The following is a 20,572-nucleotide window of genomic DNA, read 5'->3' on the forward strand; positions in this document are numbered from 1 at the left end:
TACCTTTCAACAATGACTTCATGGCATAACAAATATCCGGACACTGTCTTTAAACCTTGATGAACTGGTTGACAATGCCTTCAAACTTTGATGAACAATTTGACAATGCCTTCACACCTTGACGAACTGTTTGACAATGCCTTCAAACCTTAATGAACATCCTTACCATGTTTCAAATCTTGACTATTTTGATGATTCCTTCAAGGATTTATATACCCTTCCACAATGTCAGCAATGTAGTTCATCTTGCATTTCCTGAGGGTAGCAATGAGTGCCTGCCTTGTAGCTTCTCTCCTGTGTTTGTTCTTCCACATCCATAGAGCCTGTCTGGACTGTTCCCTCAGATTCCTGCTGTGGTTCTCAGTGATGCATTCAATATCAACTTCAGTTAGACCCAGACGCCTTGCCAGCTGTCGCCAGTCACGGCCAATGTTCTCAACGATGACGTCAAATTCAGTACTAAGATCTGCAAGAAGAGGACCGGTAAGGAGAAAAGGGTCAAGTAACTTGAGGAGAAGAGGTCCAGTAACTTAAATATTTGGTGGTAAATATGGAATAGAAAAGGATAATGTTGAGGATGACCTTGGGGCCATTATTTGCCAGCTTTGTATTTATGCTTTGGGGCCGAGTCACAAGTACAAGGAGTATTGGAGATAGTTTTTGCTGGTGTCTGTGGCATTCCAAACCCCCAGCTTCAACTCCATCCCTGATATTAGACGATCCAAGGTAGAATGATAGTTAAATATAATTTAACTTTGTTGGGTTTCATCAAAATATCCTTGTACCGAGCTTACGCTCAATGCATATTCCTATGAATACATGTATGCTCAGGCTTTACTTGTGCTAGAGTGTTTATCAGTCTGTATCCTGTACATGCTTAGCAAGTCTTTGAGAAGTGATTAACTTCTATTTGAAATGCTCAAACAAGTGAAAAAGAGTTTGCACACAGTCTCTTCCAAAAGGAGCTTCACTTTTGATAAAAACGAGGCTATCATTAACAGAACATTGTTTACTAACATCTAGGACCAGTCATTGAACAAGTGTTCATTTATCTTTACAGTTAACTATAAAAAGAAAGCACCAGTTAATACAATTTTCCGAAGATGCATGACATTCTTCGTATTTTAACTTATTGAATTAGACTTAAATAATCTGTTATCTTACTTAACGTAAAAAGTAGCTTATTTTAAAATACAATTCTGCAAATACAACCCCAATTTTTTTTAAAACAATACAATATCATCAGAGAACATTACTTGACAACTTTGATGTGATGACAATGAACATAATCATCATGAAGGTTATAAATAAGTCAGGGTCCCATATCATGAAAACAAATGGACAATATCTTTACTGTCAGCCAATCAGATGTAACTGATATTGCAAATTTCAATAATACATTTTATGAAACGGGCCCCAGAACTATTTTTTCTACTAACCTTCTCCCATTGCAGCTGGTTGATTCTGTGAGTTGAAAGCTAGGGAAGAGAAATTAACAGTAAAAAAAATAAAATAATAATACACATTTCACCAGGCAGAAGTCAACACAAACTACATGTAACTACAAAAAAAAATTTTTTTAGTCTAAACATCAATGATCACCCAATGTCCCCTTTTTTTTGCAATGAGTGGATTGTATCTACTGGGTCTACTAGCAGATTGTCCAATTCTCAGATCGTCTAACAATATCATTACTAAGCCCACACAGTCTACTATCAATTTAGTATCATTATCATTTAGTCCTACCATCACTTGGTCAAAGTGACTAACCATTATTTAGTCGAAACTCAAATGCCCAGATGGTCTGATTTCAACTTACTCTGCACTTTGTCAAATGAAAATTTGATTCATTACCAGTTATTTAGCAAAGACTACATGTAAGTGGTACTAGACGAAATGGATAAAAAAGTGAAAATTAAACATGCAAAAAATGGGCTGAATGTCAAATGTTCATAAGGCAAACAAGCTGTACACGAAATAGGATAAGACCATATGAAAAGTAAACAGAGTGATTGCAACTCAGTGACAGTTTACATGTACCTAATGAATCTTTGCATCTTTCCCCCTCTATTTTTTGATGGATTTTAAAATTTCTTTCTTTGAAATTCTTTGTATTACAGTTTACATTGGATCGTATGGGAATTTCAGGGGATCTTTCAGGCTTTTAGGGCATGTTGGGGGTGAAGCACCTGTGTATTTCTTCCCTGAACTAGACATCAGGGTTAAGCACCTACATGATCCCTACTGGAACCAAGCGACCCAATACAAAGTCTATTTGAATCACACAAATGAGTCTTTCGTGTCGGTGCAAAAATGCCCTTACAATACCGGCAGAAAAGTGCATCACGTAAGGGTATTTCTGCATCGATGCGGTGCACAAAAAGTTTTGCTAAGGGCGTTATTGCACAGACACGAGTTAATGGGCTTAAAAAAAGTTTACCTGCTGATTGGTATCCATTGTTCTGCTGAAATTGTGCGCTCATTGGTTGAGCTACTGGCCCTCCTACTTGCCCTTCCATTGACCTTGTAATAAACTCTTGTTCATATTGCTTCAAGTCGCCTTCTAAGTCCTTCCTATTCACCAAAGACAAAAAATTCACCACCAAATCTACTTTTTCTTTTGTAAGAACATCCAGCTGTTCAAGTTTGGTAATAAGGGCCAGACCATCGGAAATCTCATCAACATCTGTTTGGGTGAAGCCTGGAATGTCTTTGCAAAGAAATTTGAAGTCATGGATTTCTTCCGGAGAGAGAGATTTACCAATTTTGTAGGCTACCTGTTTGTAGCGGAGGTCCTGGACATCCACAGCCATGATTAAACAGGAACCTGTGACAGAAAAGATACAGGTCGTATGTAATGAACAAGGAGTATGAAAATGTTGTTACACTTTTTGCTGGTTTAAATATTGACAACTCTCACCATCACCATCATAGGGACAGTGATCTTCCGCGATCGCTGAAAATGGGAAAATGGACGGGATTCACGGAAACGGCCTTTTGAAACGGAAAGTGGCATTTCAAACGGAAAATCACGGAAAACATATTTTTTCTCAAATTACACAGAACAGCAACAGAAATTACTCCAAAAATGAATATTAAATAGCCACAAAAGCTTTACTCACTTCGCCATAATCATGACAATCCACATATCGTGACTGCACTTGACTCCATCACAATTGATTGTACACCTCGCCCCGGCCCACGGTCAGCAGGGTCTGCCATATCAAAAACATTCACACGTATACATTGTTTCCTTTCTAACAATACGGTCATGTGCTGCTGCCCTCTACATTCAAAGATGTAACAGCACGATATCGCGGTAAGGAAATCCAAAATGGCTGATAGGCAAAAATCGTGTGTGATCTTTCTGGTAAGAAAATTGAGAAATTTTACATTTCTGATCTAAAATATTTTGACTTTATATGCATTATGAATATAAAGGTTTAAAGATTTATAAAATGACATGTTTTCCCAAAAATTATTGTGATAAAGGTGGATTTCCGAGGGAAATCCATCTTTTTTTACCTGTCTCTACACACTGCTTACGGCGGCCATGTCAAGGCTCCGTGATGAAAGGAAAATGTAACAATTATTTAAATATCATCACAGAGTTTTCAAGGCTAATCCCTGCCATTATCACTCACATCATCACCATCAACATCTTTATTATCATCATGACCATCATTATCATCACCATCATGACCATCATCATCATCATCATCATCATCATCATCACCACCACCACCACCCCCACCACCATTACCACCACCACCACCACCATCATCATCATTCTCATTATCATCATCATCACCATCATCACCATCATGACCATCATCATCATCACCACCATCATCATCTCATCACCATCATCATCATCATCCTCATTATCATCACCATCACCATCATCATCATCATCAACACCATCATCATCATCACCATCATCAACTACTATCATCAACCTCATCAAATACCACCAATCATCATCACCATTTTCATCTTCAATCACCATCAAGCATCATCCTCATCATCTCCATCACCATCATCATCATCATCAACACCATCATCATCATCACCATCATCAACTACTATCATCAACCTCATCAAATACCACCAATCATCATCACCATTTTCATCTTCAATCACCATCAAGCATCATCCTCATCATCTCCATCACCATCAACATCATCTGCCAGTCAGCAGCATTATCATCGCCATCATCTACATCATGTCCCAAGGGGGCCAGTTAAATGTATTGCTGTACACATGCATGACCAAATTATTTCAAAACACCCCCTACACTATTTTTTTTTGTGTGTGCAAAGTAACCCCTTAAACAAGTTTTTGCGGGCTTCATTTACACATTTTGGCCCCTAAACAAGTTGTCGCCAGAATATGACCCCTAAACAAGTTTTGTCTACTTGCTATTTGCTAATATTACGCCTAATTTTTAATAGATAAAACTATATTCATGGGTATTGCATGCCCCCCAGTAAGTTAGGGTTAAAATACCACAATCGGGAAGAACCTGAGCACTTTTCAGAAATGAAGCCCCGAAAAAAAAGCTTGGGGGAAAAACATACCCTAAACATGTTTTGCTAGTCTTTAAAAAAAAATTCCTAAATACGTTTGACCCTGCAATTGACCATTGTCCAGTCTTTGAAAACCATTTTTTTAAATCAGTGTTTTTGATACCCTTAACGAGTGCACGCGCGGCCCGCATCCAAAACTGAAAAAACACCCCTTTAAACATGTTTTTTTGTCACGCAGCACGTGTACAGCAATATATTTGAGTGCCCCCCCCCCCCGGGCATCATGTATCACTATCATCAGCTTAAAATTCAAAACTAAAACGAGATGAAAGCAGCTAGAAGTAGAATTCATGTGTAGACTACAAAATCTGAACTCTCACACATCTCACACACCCCTGATCATCCTAATCACTATCATCATCATCTTAAAGTCAAGTCCAGATATTTACTTTACAAAATGCTTGGTCAAAAAAGTAACTACCGGTAATAACTGTAGGCCTGGTAGTTAAATACATATCACAACCAATGTCTAAATTCAATAGTTGATTTATTTTTATTTTTAGAGGCCTATTTTTACTTTAGACCAAAAGCTTCATGCTCTGTTATGTTGGTTGTTCCGCTGAACTCCGTTGGCTCCACTCCCCAAAATATACAGAGACCGAAGTTCTAGCTCGATCTGTACAGGGACTCAATGGCCATACAGTATGTTTATGTATTAAGTTCGGATAAAACAGGGAAGTGAAGTTGTGCGACAGCCTAAGTCACTGTTTTTTCCCCTTTTAAGTTTATTTTTCCCCGTTTTGGTGCATTTCAGGCCAAAACGGAATAATTATCTTTAATTTGGTACAGTTCTTTAGATATATTTTATGAAATAAAGACAAAAATCAATGAGCCCCGTCGTGGGGATTTTGCATTGTTAACCCCTAATGGTGGCTGCATGATAGCAAGCCGTCTGTTTATGGAGATGGTCCTAAAGCTACGCACCACTCATAGCGCATGCAGTTTTTATGGCAAATGCGCACTCTGTGTGTGGAACTGTGAATGCAGAGTGACGAACGATTCCTATTCAATTTTTTCTACAGAGCTGCAGTAAATCTCTAAATGCATGAAATGCAGAGAAAACCAACAACTTTTTGGAATTTTGGGGTTATATTCGCTTAAATTTCTTCTTCTTCTTCTTCTTCTGGAAACAGTACAGTCCACCGTCTGGTGTATTGTCGTACTTCATTTTATCCTATAATATTTTAGAAATTGAGGCACAGGAAATACTATTTTTTTGCGTGATAAATTGAGTGCGTAGCTTTAGGACCCCTTCTACATCGGGCAGCAAAATCAGGAGGCGTTCGGAAAACACAGCGGGATTTTCGTATTAGCATGATTAGTGAGTTTTTTGCGATATTTTCTTCTTGGTTAATGATCTTTAGAATGTTTTCCATATGTAAGTAAAAGAAATTTTAAATTGGGAGTTTTTATTGTTTGAAAACAAAGTGCGTCCCCCCATCATACAAATTACAAGGAGAAACTTTTTTTTTTAATACAAATGTAAAAAAAAACTCCTCGAAACAGAGTCAGAGACGGCTGCTAGCTGTCTATTTTTACTTCAGCCTCTGTCTTAGTTGACCATTGAGAAAACTTTGTTTCAAAACTAAATTGAAGACTCCAGGAAGTTCATAACACTGAATTTCAGCTAATTTGTGATTCAGTTCCGGGGAATTCGTTGTTGAGTTGTAATGATCCGACTTGGTAGGGCTTTAGCCGGTGATTTTGCTTATGTGCTATTCAAATACAAGTATCACGGAATTGTGGTATTTCTCATTCACAAGTGCGTAAGAATTGGCGCACGCGAGCATCATAGTAGATGACGTACTCAGATCTGGAGCGACTTCGAGCTCGAGCTAGCGCTAGCTCAAACGTTATTGCGCTATTATTGCAAGATACTTTTCCACAAACCGTGCATTACACATCTAGGTCTATTGTTATCATTTTTTTCTGAATACAGATATTAGGTCTCCTTTGATCAAAGAAATGAAAGAGTAAAATCACCTGATGAAATTTCTTCCGAATTCCAGAAAACTCCTCTCAATATCAGCGCGACTGAGCGACCGCTTATGGTATCGCCGAAATGCATAAATGCCCAATTGCTGCAAATCATGAAAAAAAAATGGAACTAGCTTTCTCGATCGCCTTGGTTTTAGTTTTAGGCTGAATGGCTGATATAGATATATTTTCAAAAATAATGATCATAATGATAATAATAATAATAATAATAATAATGATAATAATAATAACAACAGCAACAACAACGACAACAATAATAATGATAAATTAATCATTATTATTATTATTATTATTATTATTATTGTCATTATCATTATTAGTAGTAGTTGAAGTAGTAGTAGTCAGTGGCGTAACTACGGGGGGCATGGGGGGGGCACGTGCCCCCCCAATCGGCTGGCAAAAAAAAAAAAAAAAAAAAAAAAAAACGGGAGAAAAGGGAGAAAAAGAGGGAGAAGAAAGAAACGTAGTGGGAAAGAAGAATTTATTGTACATTATAATGTTATATTATATTATATGTTGTGTTATATTACATAAGAATTATTTTTTTTTCATAACTTTATGAAACATAATGTGCTCAGGTCCTATTTGTTCATTATTCCTGGTACTAGCATTGTCTGTTTAACGAGATATACATGTACAATCATGTTGTACCAAAACGTCCTGTTTTCAAGTCAATATGCACCAAATATATATTATCGCATTTCGAGTTATTATTGTTTTATGTAGTGACATATGCTTCTTTTCATGACTACTTAAAGTGATAGCCCCATTTTAAGGTCTGTATATAAAAAAAATCCTTGTTCGTGTTCGTGCTTACGTTCGAATTAGTGGATTGATGAGATTTGTCTGCTCTTCATGAATTCCTGAAATCGGTCATTAAAATGTTTCTTTTTCTAATGTAAATACCAAAAATTTTCAGCTCGCGCTTCGCGCTCGCATCATTTGTTTAGTGAAATACGTATGGTCATAGTAGATTCCTACAAACAAGCCTTAGAATGCCCCTCTTAAGATCTGAATTTCCTATATTTTCAGCTCGCACTTTGCGCTACTGAGATGCGTATGATAATCATGATTACTATGACTACAAAAAGCTCTTCATGTGTTTGAATGTGATTCTAACAAAATCAGCAATCGCTTGGCACTCGCATTGGATGACTATGGTGAGATATGTATACTCTTAATGGATTCAAAAAAAGAAATAGTCCTTAAAATGTCCCTGTTTGGGGTCAATATATACAAAATTTTCAGCTCGCGCTTCGCGCTCGCATCATTTTGTACGTGAAGTACGTATGGTCTTCGTAAATTCCTACAAACAAGCCTTAATTAGAATGCTTCTCTTCAGGTCTGAATTTCCTAAATTTTTAGCTCGCGCTTCGCGCTCGCAATATTTGATTAGTGAGATGCGTATTTTAATCATGATTACAATGACTACAAAAGGTGTTTCATGTTATCTAACAAAATCAGCAAGCGCTTGGCACTCAAATTAGATGAGTATGGTGAGATATGTATTCTCTTATTTGATTTCTAAAAAATAGTCCTTAAACTGTCTCTGTTTGGGGTCAATAAATACAAAAATTTCAGCTCGCGCTTCGCGCTCGCATTGTTTGTTTAGCGAGACAGATACGTATTTTTTTTTTTAATTTAATAGCTTATTTTTACCCTTTTTAGATATGAATTTCAAAAATTTTCAGCTCGCGCTTCGCGCTCGCATCATTTGATCAGTGAGATACATTACATATCCGTTTAATGGCACAGTCCTTAAAATGTCTCTATATAAGGTCAATAGGCCTATACCTGGTAATTGAGCGCGCTTTGCGCGCTCACTGAGCGACTCAAAAATGTTGCTGGTGCCCCCGGCAATGCCGTGACCCACGGTACGCCACTGGTAGTAGTAGTAGTAGTAGTAGTAGTAGTAGTAGTATAGGAGGAGGAGGAGGAGTGGTAGGAGTAGAAGTAGTAGTAGTCGTAGTAGTCGTAGTAGTAGTAGTAGTAGTAGTAGTAGTACGTATAAGTAGCTAGTAGTAGTAGTAGTAGTAGTAGTAGTAGTAGTAGTAGTAGTAGTAGTAGTAGTAGTAGTAGTAGTACTTAGTAGTAGTATAGTAGTAGTAGTAGTAGTAATAGTAGTAGCAGTAGTAGTAGTAGTAGTAGTAGTAGTAGTAGTAGTAGTAGTAGTAGTAGTAGTAGTAGTAGTAGGAGTAGTAGGCGGGGTAGTATATGTAGGAGTAGCAGTGGCGTAACAGGCGGGGGGCAGGGGGCAAGCTCCCACCCCCTGGCGGATTTCACCGGGAAAATATATTTTTAAAAAACGGTGGGGGGAAGGAAAGGGAGGGAGAGAGAAAGAAAGAAAGAAAGGGAAAGGGGAAGAAAAGGGAAAAGGAAAGGAAGAAAAAAAATAATGGAAAAGGAAGGAAAGCGGGAAAAGGAACGAAAAAACATTTGAGAAAGAACAGATCATTCCGAAATAGGCCTATGTAATGCAATAGCATGATGGGAAATAAATTTAAAGATGACAAAATGGCAAACAATAGCGGGAAATGAAGGTAGTCAAAAGCTAAATTGGAAAACAAAGAAAAGGGAAAAGAAAAAAACAACTTAATAACATGACCGGGCTGCCGAGGATATAAAATAAAGAGCAGGAAGAAAGATGGACTGCATACAATTTTGTGCTATAAGCGTGCTTAATTTTATGCAAATAAGCTACCGCGGGGCTTTGCCCCAGACCCCACGCAGTAGGGGCTCTTCATCTATAACATTCAACTACGCCCCCTGTAGGGACTCTTCCTAGCTTATAACGTTCAATCACTGGCGTACAGGCCCGGGGGGGGGGGTCTTGGTTCCACACCCAAGAGGAAATAAAATAAATTATAGGAGACAAGGTATAATGAAATGAATGGAAACAATGAAATGTGTTATTTTCTGAATATAATCTATCACATAATTTGAATTTAATTTCAATATGCATTTTTTTTCCAGCTCGCTTTGCTCGTTGGCGACTTCTTACAAATTTGCCCACATTGTTATGTTTTGCCCCCTTAAAATATTTGGTTCAACTGGGTTGAATAAATGTGTTGTGTAAAAGCTATATTCTGTATATACCCGCGATTTGATTAAAAATAGCGGCAATCTGCGAGGTTTAAATGGCTTTGATATCAAAAAGTTCCAGGGGCTCCAGCCGGACGGGTTGGGCCATGGTCCCTAAAAGTTCTACAACCAAGAAAAAAAAGGAGGAAACAAAAGCAAAGGAAAAGTGTAGGATATGATTTTATTTACTGAATATAATGTCAAAAAATATCTCGAAGTTAGATTCTCATGAAAATGTGATTTTTTTTCTCGCTCGCTTCGCTCGCTCGGGACTTATAATAAGCAGCTTTTTAGCACATGCGCCATACTGCGCCGCTCGGTTTTTTACTCTTCACACTACTGCCGCAAAAAATCATGTTCACAGGGGCATACAGACCACAAAAAGGGAATGGAAAGAGAGAAGAGTGAAATATATTGTTTTTTGGATATCATGTTAAAATCTATCACAAAATTGGATTTTTGTATTAAAAATGTCAAAATTTTTGCTTGCTCGCAACTTTTTTTAAAAAGATAAATTCTGCTTGATATGCAATGTCTGGCCCTCTCAAAATCGTCACCTCATTACACCATTACGCCTGTTCATACCATGATATGACCGCAACATTTTTGGCTCTTGCCCCCCCCCCTGGCCATCGACCCCTGTTACGCCGCTGAGGAGTAGTAGGAGTAGTAGGAGTAGTAGTAGTAGTAGTAGTAGTAGTAGTAGTAGTAGTAGTAGAAGTCGTAGTACGTAGTGTAGTAGTAGTAGTAGTAGTAGTAGTAGTAGTAGTAGTATATAGTAGTATAGTAGTAGTAGTAGTAGTAGTAGTAGTAGTAGTAGTAGTAGTAGTAGTAGTAGTAGTAGTAGTAGTAGTAGTAGTAGTAGTAGTAGTAGTAGTAGTAGTAGTAGTAGTAGTGGTAGTAGTGGTAGTAGTAGTAGTAGTAGTAGTAGTAGTAGTAGTAGTAGTAGTAGTAGTAGGAGTAGTAAGAGTAGTAGGAGTAGAAGTAGTATAGTAGAAGTAGAAGTAGCTAGTAGTAGTAGTAGTAGTATACGAATGAGATACGGATTGCACTATTTTGCATTCGTTTAGTTTTACATTTCGGTTCAGGGATTAGGGGTTTATGTCTCAACAATCTTGGATTATCTGGAGGGAAAAGGGATTTGAATTGGTCTGCATTGAGTAGAGTTTTCTATTTTGGAATGATACTGGTGCCCCCTCGTTAATCCAAAGAGGAAGGCCGATTCATGGTCTCAGTCACATCTGCCCTACAGTGGCCGGATACGGCGCGATTCGTTTTATTAATTTTTATTCAATCCACCTAATCCTATATGTACCTAAAAAAATCGAACCGTGGGGGAAATGTGACTGAGGTATTACATAGGCCCCTATTTTTTATGTTTGAAGAGGTGTTAAGTATAGTTCCAATAATACTACTTAATTGTAGTCAGGGGCGGAAATCTTTCCCAAAAGGTAGGGGGACAAGGGGTAGGAAAATTTGACAAGCAAAAAAAAAAAGGTTATCATCCCAAAAGTCCCAAAAGTAAGGTCATCTCATCCTTAAATACATGTTTTATTTTTATTATGAATGATGCATTTTTTACCATCATAAAAGACAAAATATAGTAGGGGGACATTTTATATTGCGTCCCCCCCAACTATTTTGAGTAGGGGGACACGTCCCCCTGTTCCCCCTCGGATTTCCGCCCATGATTGTAGTATAATAAGGGTTAATTCAAACCCATTGACGGTTTTTTTCAGTGTTTTGAGTGTTGGGTGCGTGTGTGTGTTGTAATTGGGTTTTATGAGCTTCCATGATTACAATATTTAGGCCTATAGGCTATTGTCGTTACTTGTTTCTTAAATGGTAATAATTAAACGTGTCGGAGAAAAATGTCGATGAAACTCCCGTGATGATCAAGTTTAAGGGGAAAAAAGTATATCCTTCATATTCAATTTTGGAAAGAGCAAGAATAATTTAGTAAAAGATGAGAGACGTGTATCACTGTTGGTATGCCCTGTTTTGCTATCAAAAGTGAAAATAATAATCAAGGGCTCCATCATTATGTCGTCAGTGGCCAGCCCCCCCTATCAAAATTGTCCAGTGGTGCCGCCCTTTACAGAGGTGAATTTATTATATTCATGATTGGATAAACATTTTTCAAGTCCCTATAGACATGCTGGATTAAGACAGAAATGATAACTTCATGCCATATACACAGGCCATATCCGCGGAAAGGTTGGCTGGCATGCAGCCGCCTATAAACCATCTAAACAACGAAAGCAAAAAAAACCCGGTAGGGCCTATAAGCCTACTTTTTTCACGTACGGGGTATGATTGTATTTTAAAAAGCAAAATCTATATAGGAGCAAGATAGAGAGGGGCCGGGAACTTGAGGTGCAGCTGAATTCAGGAAATGGCAACTGGCGTACAGGGGGGGGGGGGGGATTAGGGCCATGGCCCCAAAAAAAGTTTCACGACTAAAGGAGAAAAAACAGAAAAGGAGAATATGAAGAGAAATATTATCATATTAAGTCAAAGTCTAACCAGAATCAGATTTTTTTTAAGGGACGTATCCCCTCAATTATTTTGGCGCACTACGCCATTGCCAAAATAGGTTTACTAGTAGGCCTAAATAATTTTTGTTTGCATTAGAATAATTCATTCCTGAAAAATAAATGGTGGGAATTGAAAGTGTGGAAGCGAACCGCCCTCATCGTCGTACACGTACATAACGTACGTACGTAGACATACATGATATACATACAGCTACGTACAGCTAGCTAGCTAGCTCCAAATACGACAATTTTTACGTGTAAATTGTGTACGTTTGTGACGTGGCGAAGCTGTAGTCATCGCTAGAGTGACTGTTGGTTATCTCATCTAAATCGACGATAATCTACTTCGCTGTTTTATTTAGGCAGAATTTCATCAGATCAATATGTGGAAGGGACTTTTTATATTATCATTTGTGATTTTTACTCTGATATTCGTGGTGAAAGGAGATGAACATACCCACGAAGTAAGTTCATGTTATTTTATTGTGATCAGCCTTCGCTGGTTGACTTGGGTGATCTTTTGGAATAAGCTAACGTTAGCTGGGTAGGTCGGGTCGGGAAGCCGGTAACGTCCGGAGACGTTGTGTATGGCCTATGCAATGGCCCGGGGTTGAGTGATGTGATTGTGTGGAATACGGGGGCCAGGGCAGGGCTAGCCTTGAGCCTTTTGAGGACTCCATGATGATGTTTTTTTTAATATTTTGACATATACTTCAGCGCTAGGCCTAAATGCAGTTTCGGGCGCTAGTGTAGTTTCGCACCTCCCCGTTTAATGGTTTTCAAACATGTACAACTACAATCTCACCCTAATTTAATTCACAATCACAACCAAAATACTTGCATCTGAGCCTCCAAAGTCCAGTAGAAGTTGAATATTTGCCGTTTTGACACTTTTTTTTAACAAAGTTTTACACCTATTTCGGAATCACTCGGTCGCTTGAAGCTCATGCAGCGCTGCACAGCAGTCGGTACGCGTACAGTACGTACCACCTAGTGAAGTGTGTGTATTTGAGTTTTGTCAGACGTGTATCAATCAGATTAATGTTGTAAATCGGATCAAAAATCAGATCGAAAATCGGATCGGCAGTTAAGCTTCTAAAATCGAAATCGAATCGAAAATCGAATCGGCGATGTTTAAAAACAAAGGAATACATCAAAATGTTGTTCGCGGTCGCGCGCATCTTCCTGACAAAGTCACAAAGACGAATGGAAGTCGCCAACATGCGCGATCGTTTGGAACATGTTTTAAAGCCAGGGGTTTTGAGGTGTTATTGCTTTAAAATAAACCGAGTGATTTTTATTAGAAAGATAAACGAAAGACGCATCTTCCGAGCAAAGGCGCAAAGGAAAATAAAATGAAAACATTTCTCATAGATCACAGGTTAATGAACGATCGGCGGGACATCTTTTAGAAGTATTTTTAGGTGCTAGCGATTTAGAATTATTGGAATGATCTCTTACGACGCATCATCTTAAAGTCGCAAGTGCAATTAAAATGAAGTAGAAGACGCAAGCACGCACGATGATTTGAAATATGTTATTAAAATGTTTTGGGTAGCTAGCGTTTTCAAATCAATTTGAAGTTCACGGCGGGGTCCGCTATCACCACGAGGTTGAAGAGAAGATGTCTATCATCATAAAGGGGGTAAGAGAGTATATAGCGCAGTGAGCTCCGTCGGTAATACGACCTTTCAAAGTTCACGGCGGCATCCGCTATCACCACGAGATTGAAAATAAAATGTATATCATCATAAACGATGTAAGAGAGTAACGCAATAAGCTCCGTCAGTAGCACGATCTTTAAAAGTTCACGGCGGCATCCGCTATCACCACGAGGTTGAAAATAAAATGTATATCATCATAAACGATGTTAGACAGAAACGCAGCGAGCTCCGTCGGTAATACGACCTTTCAAAGTTCACGGCGGCATCCGCTATCACCACGAGGTTGAAGAGAAGATTTATATCATTATAAAGGGGGTAAGAGAGTAGCGCAGTGAGCTCCGTCGGTAATACGACCTTTCAAAGTTCACGGCGGCATCCGCTATCACCACGAGGTTGAAAATAAAATGTATATCATCATAAACGATGTAAGAGAGTAACGCAGTGAGCTCCGTCGGTAATACGACCTTTCAAAGTTCACGGCGGCATCCGCTATCACCACGAGATTGAAAATAAAATGTATATCATCATAAACGATGTAAGAGAGTAACGCAATAAGCTCCGTCAGTAGCACGATCTTTAAAAGTTCACGGCGGGGTCCGCTATCACCACGAGGTTGAAAATAAAATGTAAATCATCATAAACGATGTAAGAGAGTAACGCAATGAGCTCCGTCGGTAATACGACCTTTCAAAGTTCACGGCGGCTTCCGCTATCACCACGAGGTTGAAAATAAAATGAATATCATCATAAACGATGTAAGAGAGTAACGCAATAAGCTCCGTCAGTAGCACGATCTTTAAAAGTTCACGGCGGGGTCCGCTATCACCACGAGGTTGAAAATAAAATGTAAATCATCATAAACGATGTAAGAGAGTAACGCAATGAGCTCCGTCAATAGTACGACCTTTCAAAGTTCACGGCGGCATCCGCTATCACCACGAGGTTGAAAATAAAATGTATATCATCATAAACGATGTAAGAGAGTAACGGAATAAGCTCCGTCAATAGTACAGTCTTTAAAAGTTTCTGGCGGGGTCCGCTATCACCACGAGGTTGAAGAGAAGATTTATATCATTATAAACGATGTAAGAGAGTAGCGCAGTGAGCTCCGTCGGTAATACGACCTTTAAAAGTTCACTGCGGGGTCCGCTATCACCACGAGGTTGAAAATAAAATGTATATCATCATAAACGATGTAAGAGAGTAACGCAATAAGCTCCGTCAATAGTACAGTCTTTAAAAGTTTCTGGCGGGGTCCGCTATCACCACGAGGTTGAAGAGAAGATTTATATCATTATAAACGATGTAAGAGAGTAGCGCAGTGAGCTCCGTCGGTAATACGACCTTTAAAAGTTCACGGCGGGGTCCGCTATCACCACGAGGTTGAAAATAAAATGTAAATCATCATAAACGATGTAAGAGAGTAACGCAATGAGCTCCGTCAATAGTACGACCTTTCAAAGTTCACGGCGGCATCCGCTATCACCACGAGGTTGAAAATAAAATGTATATCATCATAAACGATGTAAGAGAGTAACGCAATAAGCTCCGTCAGTAGCACGATCTTTAAAAGTTCACGGCGGCATCCGCTATCACCACGAGATTGAAAATAAAATGTATATCATCATAAACGATGTAAGAGAGTAACGCAATAAGCTCCGTCAGTAGCACGATTTTTTTAAAAGTTCACGGCGGGGTCCGCTATCACCACGAGGTTGAAAATAAAATGTAAATCATCATAAACGATGTAAGAGAGTAACGCAATGAGCTCCGTCGGTAATACGACCTTTCAAAGTTCACGGCGGCTTCCGCTATCACCACGAGGTTGAAAATAAAATGAATATCATCATAAACGATGTAAGAGAGTAACGCAATAAGCTCCGTCAGTAGCACGATCTTTAAAAGTTCACGGCGGGGTCCGCTATCACCACGAGGTTGAAAATAAAATGTAAATCATCATAAACGATGTAAGAGAGTAACGCAATGAGCTCCGTCAATAGTACGACCTTTCAAAGTTCACGGCGGCATCCGCTATCACCACGAGGTTGAAAATAAAATGTATATCATCATAAACGATGTAAGAGAGTAACGCAATAAGCTCCGTCAATAGTACAGTCTTTAAAAGTTTCTGGCGGGGTCCGCTATCACCACGAGGTTGAAGAGAAGATTTATATCATTGTAAACGATGTAAGAGAGTAGCGCAGTGAGCTCCGTCGGTAATACGACCTTTAAAAGTTCACGGCGGGGTCCGCTATCACCACGAGGTTGAAAATAAAATGTAAATCATCATAAACGATGTAAGAGAGTAACGCAATGAGCTCCGTCAATAGTACGACCTTTCAAAATTCACGGCGGCATCCGCTATCACCACGAGGTTGAAAATAAAATGTATATCATCATAAACGATGTAAGAGAGTAGCGCAATAAGCTCCGTCAGTAGCACGATCTTTAAAAGTTCACAGCGGGGTCCGCTATCACCACGAGGTTGAAAATAAAATGTAAATCATCATAAACGATGTAAGAGAGTAACGCAATGAGCTCCGTCAATAGTACGACCTTTCAAAGTTCACGGCGGCATCCGCTATCACCACGAGGTTGAAAATAAAATGTATATCATCATAAACGATGTAAGAGAGTAGCGCAGTGAGCTCCGTCGGTAATACGACCTTTAAAAGTTCACGGCGGGGTCCGCTATCACCACGAGGTTGAAAATAAAATGTAAATCATCATAAACGATGTAAGAGAGTAACGCAATGAGCTCCGTCAATAGTACGACCTTTCAAAGTTCACGGCGGCATCCGCTATCACCACGAGGTTGAAAATAAAATGTATATCATCATAAACGATGTAAGAGAGTAACGCAATAAGCTCCGTCAGTAGCACGATCTTTAAAAGTTCACAGCGGGGTCCGCTATCACCACGAGGTTGAAAATAAAATGTAAATCATCATAAACGATGTAAGAGAGTAACGCAATGAGCTCCGTCAATAGTACGACCTTTCAAAGTTCACGGCGGCATCCGCTATCACCACGAGGTTGAAAATAAAATGTATATCATCATAAACGATGTAAGAGAGTAACGCAATAAGCTCCGTCAGTAGCACGATCTTTAAAAGTTCACGGCGGGGTCCGCTATCACCACGAGGTTGAAGAGAAGATTTATATCATTATAAAGGGGGTAAGAGAGCAGCGCAGTGAGCTCCGTCGGTAATACGACCTTTCAAAGTTCACGGCGGCATCCGCTATCACCACGAGGTTGAAAATAAAATGTATATCATCATAAACGATGTAAGAGAGTAACGCAGTGAGCTCCGTCGGTAATACGACCTTTCAAAGTTCACGGCGGCATCCGCTATCACCATGAGTTGGAAGAGAAGATATCTATCCCCTTAAACATCGCCATAGATAATACCGCGACTTTCTCCCTGAATAATGCGACCTCTAAATAGCTAGCACCTCAAAAACAATCTTGAAATATGTTCTGAGCGATCACGCACTGTAACCAGATCTACGCCGATTTTTTATTTTCGATTTTTTCCTTCAAGGGGCATGATCGAAGATCGGCAAGTGATTGCCGATTGTGGTGAAATCGAATGGAATCGGTTGCCGATTGCAAAATCGGTTACAATCAGATATGATTATTTACGTCTGGGACCGACCTTTAACAGTAGAGGCGCTGGTCAGAAAATTGGGATCGTCCCCGTTTACAGGGACTGTCTCAGTTTATAAGGATTTCTCCACACAAGAAATCTAGGAAAGTTCATTCACCTGTTGAGTGCCAACACCAATCAAGAGTGCTAGTCAATGTAAACATATCGGGTTTCATAACAAGATTATTGGAAGACGGCAAGTCATAATAAATAAACGGTGAACTGGGGGGAATTGAGGTCACTGAATCTATTTTTAGCACTCTCAATTCCCCTAATTGCTGTCTTTGTCCTGTAGGGAGAAGTGAAGAAAAAACGTCCCCATAAACAAGGACAGTCTCAATTTATCAAGACATAATTTGTCTTGGTTTATAAGGATATCCTTGTTTTCTGGGACAATCCCAATTTTTGGACCAGCGCCTCTACTGTTTAACGTCACCGTCCGAAAGACGTGACCTGGGGAGCGTTTCATCAATATTTTCATCCGACAAGTTGTCAGATCTGACATCTTTCCATGATTTTGATTGGCTGAGAGACACTGTTCCTATGGTAACTGTCGGATAAAATGGGACTTGTCGGATAAAACGTCCGACAAGTCCTTTCATGAAACGCCCCCCAGGGCTCGAACCTAGCCAGGCGGCTTCTAGAGAGAAAATCATTTACTAACGTAAGGTCACTCTCATGAAGCCAGGCCTTCTATCCCATAGACCCACACAATGGAAGCCAAAACCTGAAACTTTCACCCCCGAGATTTCTACTTTCCTTCTAAAAGATCTAGCTCTAAATCATGTACATGGGATAAAACTTCATTTCCGACATTTCTACGCTCTCGTTGTTATTTTTTAAACAAGAATTCATCAAAAAAATGAAAAAATATTGTGAAAAGACGGAAGAGACTTGCCCGATGTTTACGCCGCCATCTTGTTACGCGACGCTCGCGTCCGTAACGTTGGGGAAGTACAATAAGAAACAAGATGGCGGCGTAAACATCGGGCAAGTCTCTTCCGTCTTTTCACAATATTTTTTCATTTTTTTGATGAATTCTTGTTTTAAAAATAACAACGAGAGCGTAGAAATGTCGGAAATGAAGTTTTATCCCATGTCCATGATTTAGAGCTAGATCTTTTAGAAGGCTTATTATAATCACTCGGGTCGCGTTCGCGTTCGAAATCACTCGGGTTTTTTATTTTTGGCGATTTTTTTTTATTTCGATGCGATTTTTTTTCTAACGGTGTCTTCAATGGGACAAACACGCTGGGCAAATAAAATGAAATTGAAATTCTAGTTTCGTTTTAAGCCAGCAAATGCCTTAAATAAAATGCATCATCTTAAAGGCGCAAGTGCAATTAAAATGTAATAGAAGTCGCAAGCACGCGCGATGATTCGGAACATGTTATTAAAATGCTTTGGGGAGCTAACGTTTTCAAATCAATTTATTACTATCTTCAGAAATTAACTTTTGATAACCAAGAACAAATATAAAAGAAGCGGGGTCCGCTATCACCACGAGGTTGAAGAGAAGTGTCTATCATCATAAAGGAGGTAAGAGAGTAGTGCAGTGATGTCCGTCGGTAATACGACCTTTAAAAGTTCACGGCGGCGTCCGCTATCACCACGAGGTTGAAGAGAAGATATCTATCCTCGTAAACATCGTCAGAGATAATACTGCGTCTTTCTCCCTGATTAATGCGACCTCTAAATAGCTAGCACCTCAAAAAAATCTTGAAATATGTTCTGAACGATCACGCACTGTAACTAGATCTACGCCGATATTTTATATCCGATTTTTCCTTCAAGGGGCATGATCGAAGATTGGCAGGTGATCGCGCCGATTGTGGTAAAATCGGGAGCCGATTTTAAAATCGGTTAATTAGAACAGGTACAATTATGATTTTAAAATTAATTTAAAATCGATTTCCAAAATCAATTTTAAAATCGATCTAAGATCAATTTTAGATCAGTTTTAGTATTAGTTTTTAAAAGCCCATTCACATTTTTACTGATGCTGACGAAAAGTTAGTTTGGTTGTCAGAGCATTATTTGTCCTGCGTCTAAATAACTATGTCCGATCGAAGGACCGTTTTAATTTCGGAAAGGTAGGAGAGATAGAGAGAGAGACTGATCCCCGTTCAGCTCAACGTATACGTTTGGCACGCGAGCACAAAGAAGATCAATTAAACACATCACCTAATGCAATGTTTCGAGAATTTAGGTAGGGAATTTTTTAGGTCTCCAGTTACTTAAAACATGAAATGGCGATTTTATCTATAAAATAAGACAAATTTTATGAGAAATGGACAATAGTTAAGAGCATAATTTTAAAACGCCTATCGGAAAGATCGTCCTCAAAGCTCATTACGTATTAGACAGCTGGCAGCCGTCTGTTTCGAGTTTTTTAACATTTTTATTTCTCCTCGTACACAGACGGCTCGCTATGGTGCAACCATCATTACGGGGTTAACAATGCAAAATCCCCCAGACAGCGCTCATCGATTTTTGTCTTTATTTCATAAAAATATATGGAAAGAACTGTATCAAATATATTATTATTCCGTTTTGTCCTAAAATGCACCAAAAAAAGAGAAAATAAACTTAAAAGGGGAAAACAGTAACTAATTGCTTCGGCTGTCGCGCAACTTCACTTCCCCGTTTTATTGGAACTTAATGCATAAACATATGGCCATTGAGTCCTTGTACAGATCGAGCTAGAACTTCGGTCTCTGTATTGTTGAGTGGAGCTAATGGAGTTCAGCGGAACAACGAACATTACAGACTGGAGACCGAAGCTTTTGGTCTAATTGCGTATATATGCATTAAACCACGGATGGCTGGCTATGCATACCGCTGAATAAAATACTTTCGGACGAGCTGCAGACTGACTGGCACTGTAACGTGGGATCTAACTCGGCTGGACTCACGTTACCTTGCTCCATGCTACCGATGCACGCCGTGTCCGACCGTGGCCGGGTCCCGCCTTGGGGCCATTGCATGCAGGCATACATGTCCGTACATGGGAATGACGATGTAATATCGATGTGGCAGATATGGCAAGTTCCG

At 39.3% G+C, this 20,572-nt stretch overlaps 2 protein-coding genes across 3 annotated transcripts in view; one reads left to right on the forward strand and one right to left on the reverse strand.

Annotated features, from left to right (window-relative positions):
* Positions 1-105: 105 nt before the first annotated feature.
* LOC129282291 (FAS-associated death domain protein-like) lies at positions 106-6,637 on the reverse strand. Of its 2 annotated transcripts, none has more exons than XM_054918222.2 (4): positions 6,573-6,637; positions 2,441-2,827; positions 1,440-1,478; positions 106-466 (listed from the first exon to the last, which is right to left on the reverse strand). In XM_054918222.2, the coding sequence occupies exons 2-4, from the start codon at positions 2,811-2,813 to the stop codon at positions 201-203; spliced, it is 678 nt and encodes a 225-aa protein (XP_054774197.2). In that variant the 5' UTR covers positions 2,814-2,827; positions 6,573-6,637; the 3' UTR covers positions 106-200. The 2 variants fall into 2 exon arrangements, with proteins under 2 accessions (XP_054774197.2, XP_063969184.1); XM_064113114.1 differs by lacking the exon at positions 6,573-6,637 and adding an exon at positions 3,123-3,181.
* A 5,698-nt stretch (positions 6,638-12,335) lies between these two features.
* LOC129282058 (transmembrane 9 superfamily member 3-like) overlaps positions 12,336-20,572 on the forward strand; it is a 30,350-nt gene continuing 22,113 nt past the window's right edge. The window contains exon 1 of the mRNA XM_064113110.1: positions 12,336-12,669. Within this exon, the coding sequence (XP_063969180.1) occupies positions 12,589-12,669 (81 nt within the window). The 5' untranslated portion in view covers positions 12,336-12,588. The remainder of the gene's footprint in view (positions 12,670-20,572) is intronic.

This window comes from Lytechinus pictus, chromosome 18 (genome assembly GCF_037042905.1).
Source record: "Lytechinus pictus isolate F3 Inbred chromosome 18, Lp3.0, whole genome shotgun sequence".
NCBI classification, from domain to species: domain Eukaryota; kingdom Metazoa; phylum Echinodermata; class Echinoidea; order Temnopleuroida; family Toxopneustidae; genus Lytechinus; species Lytechinus pictus.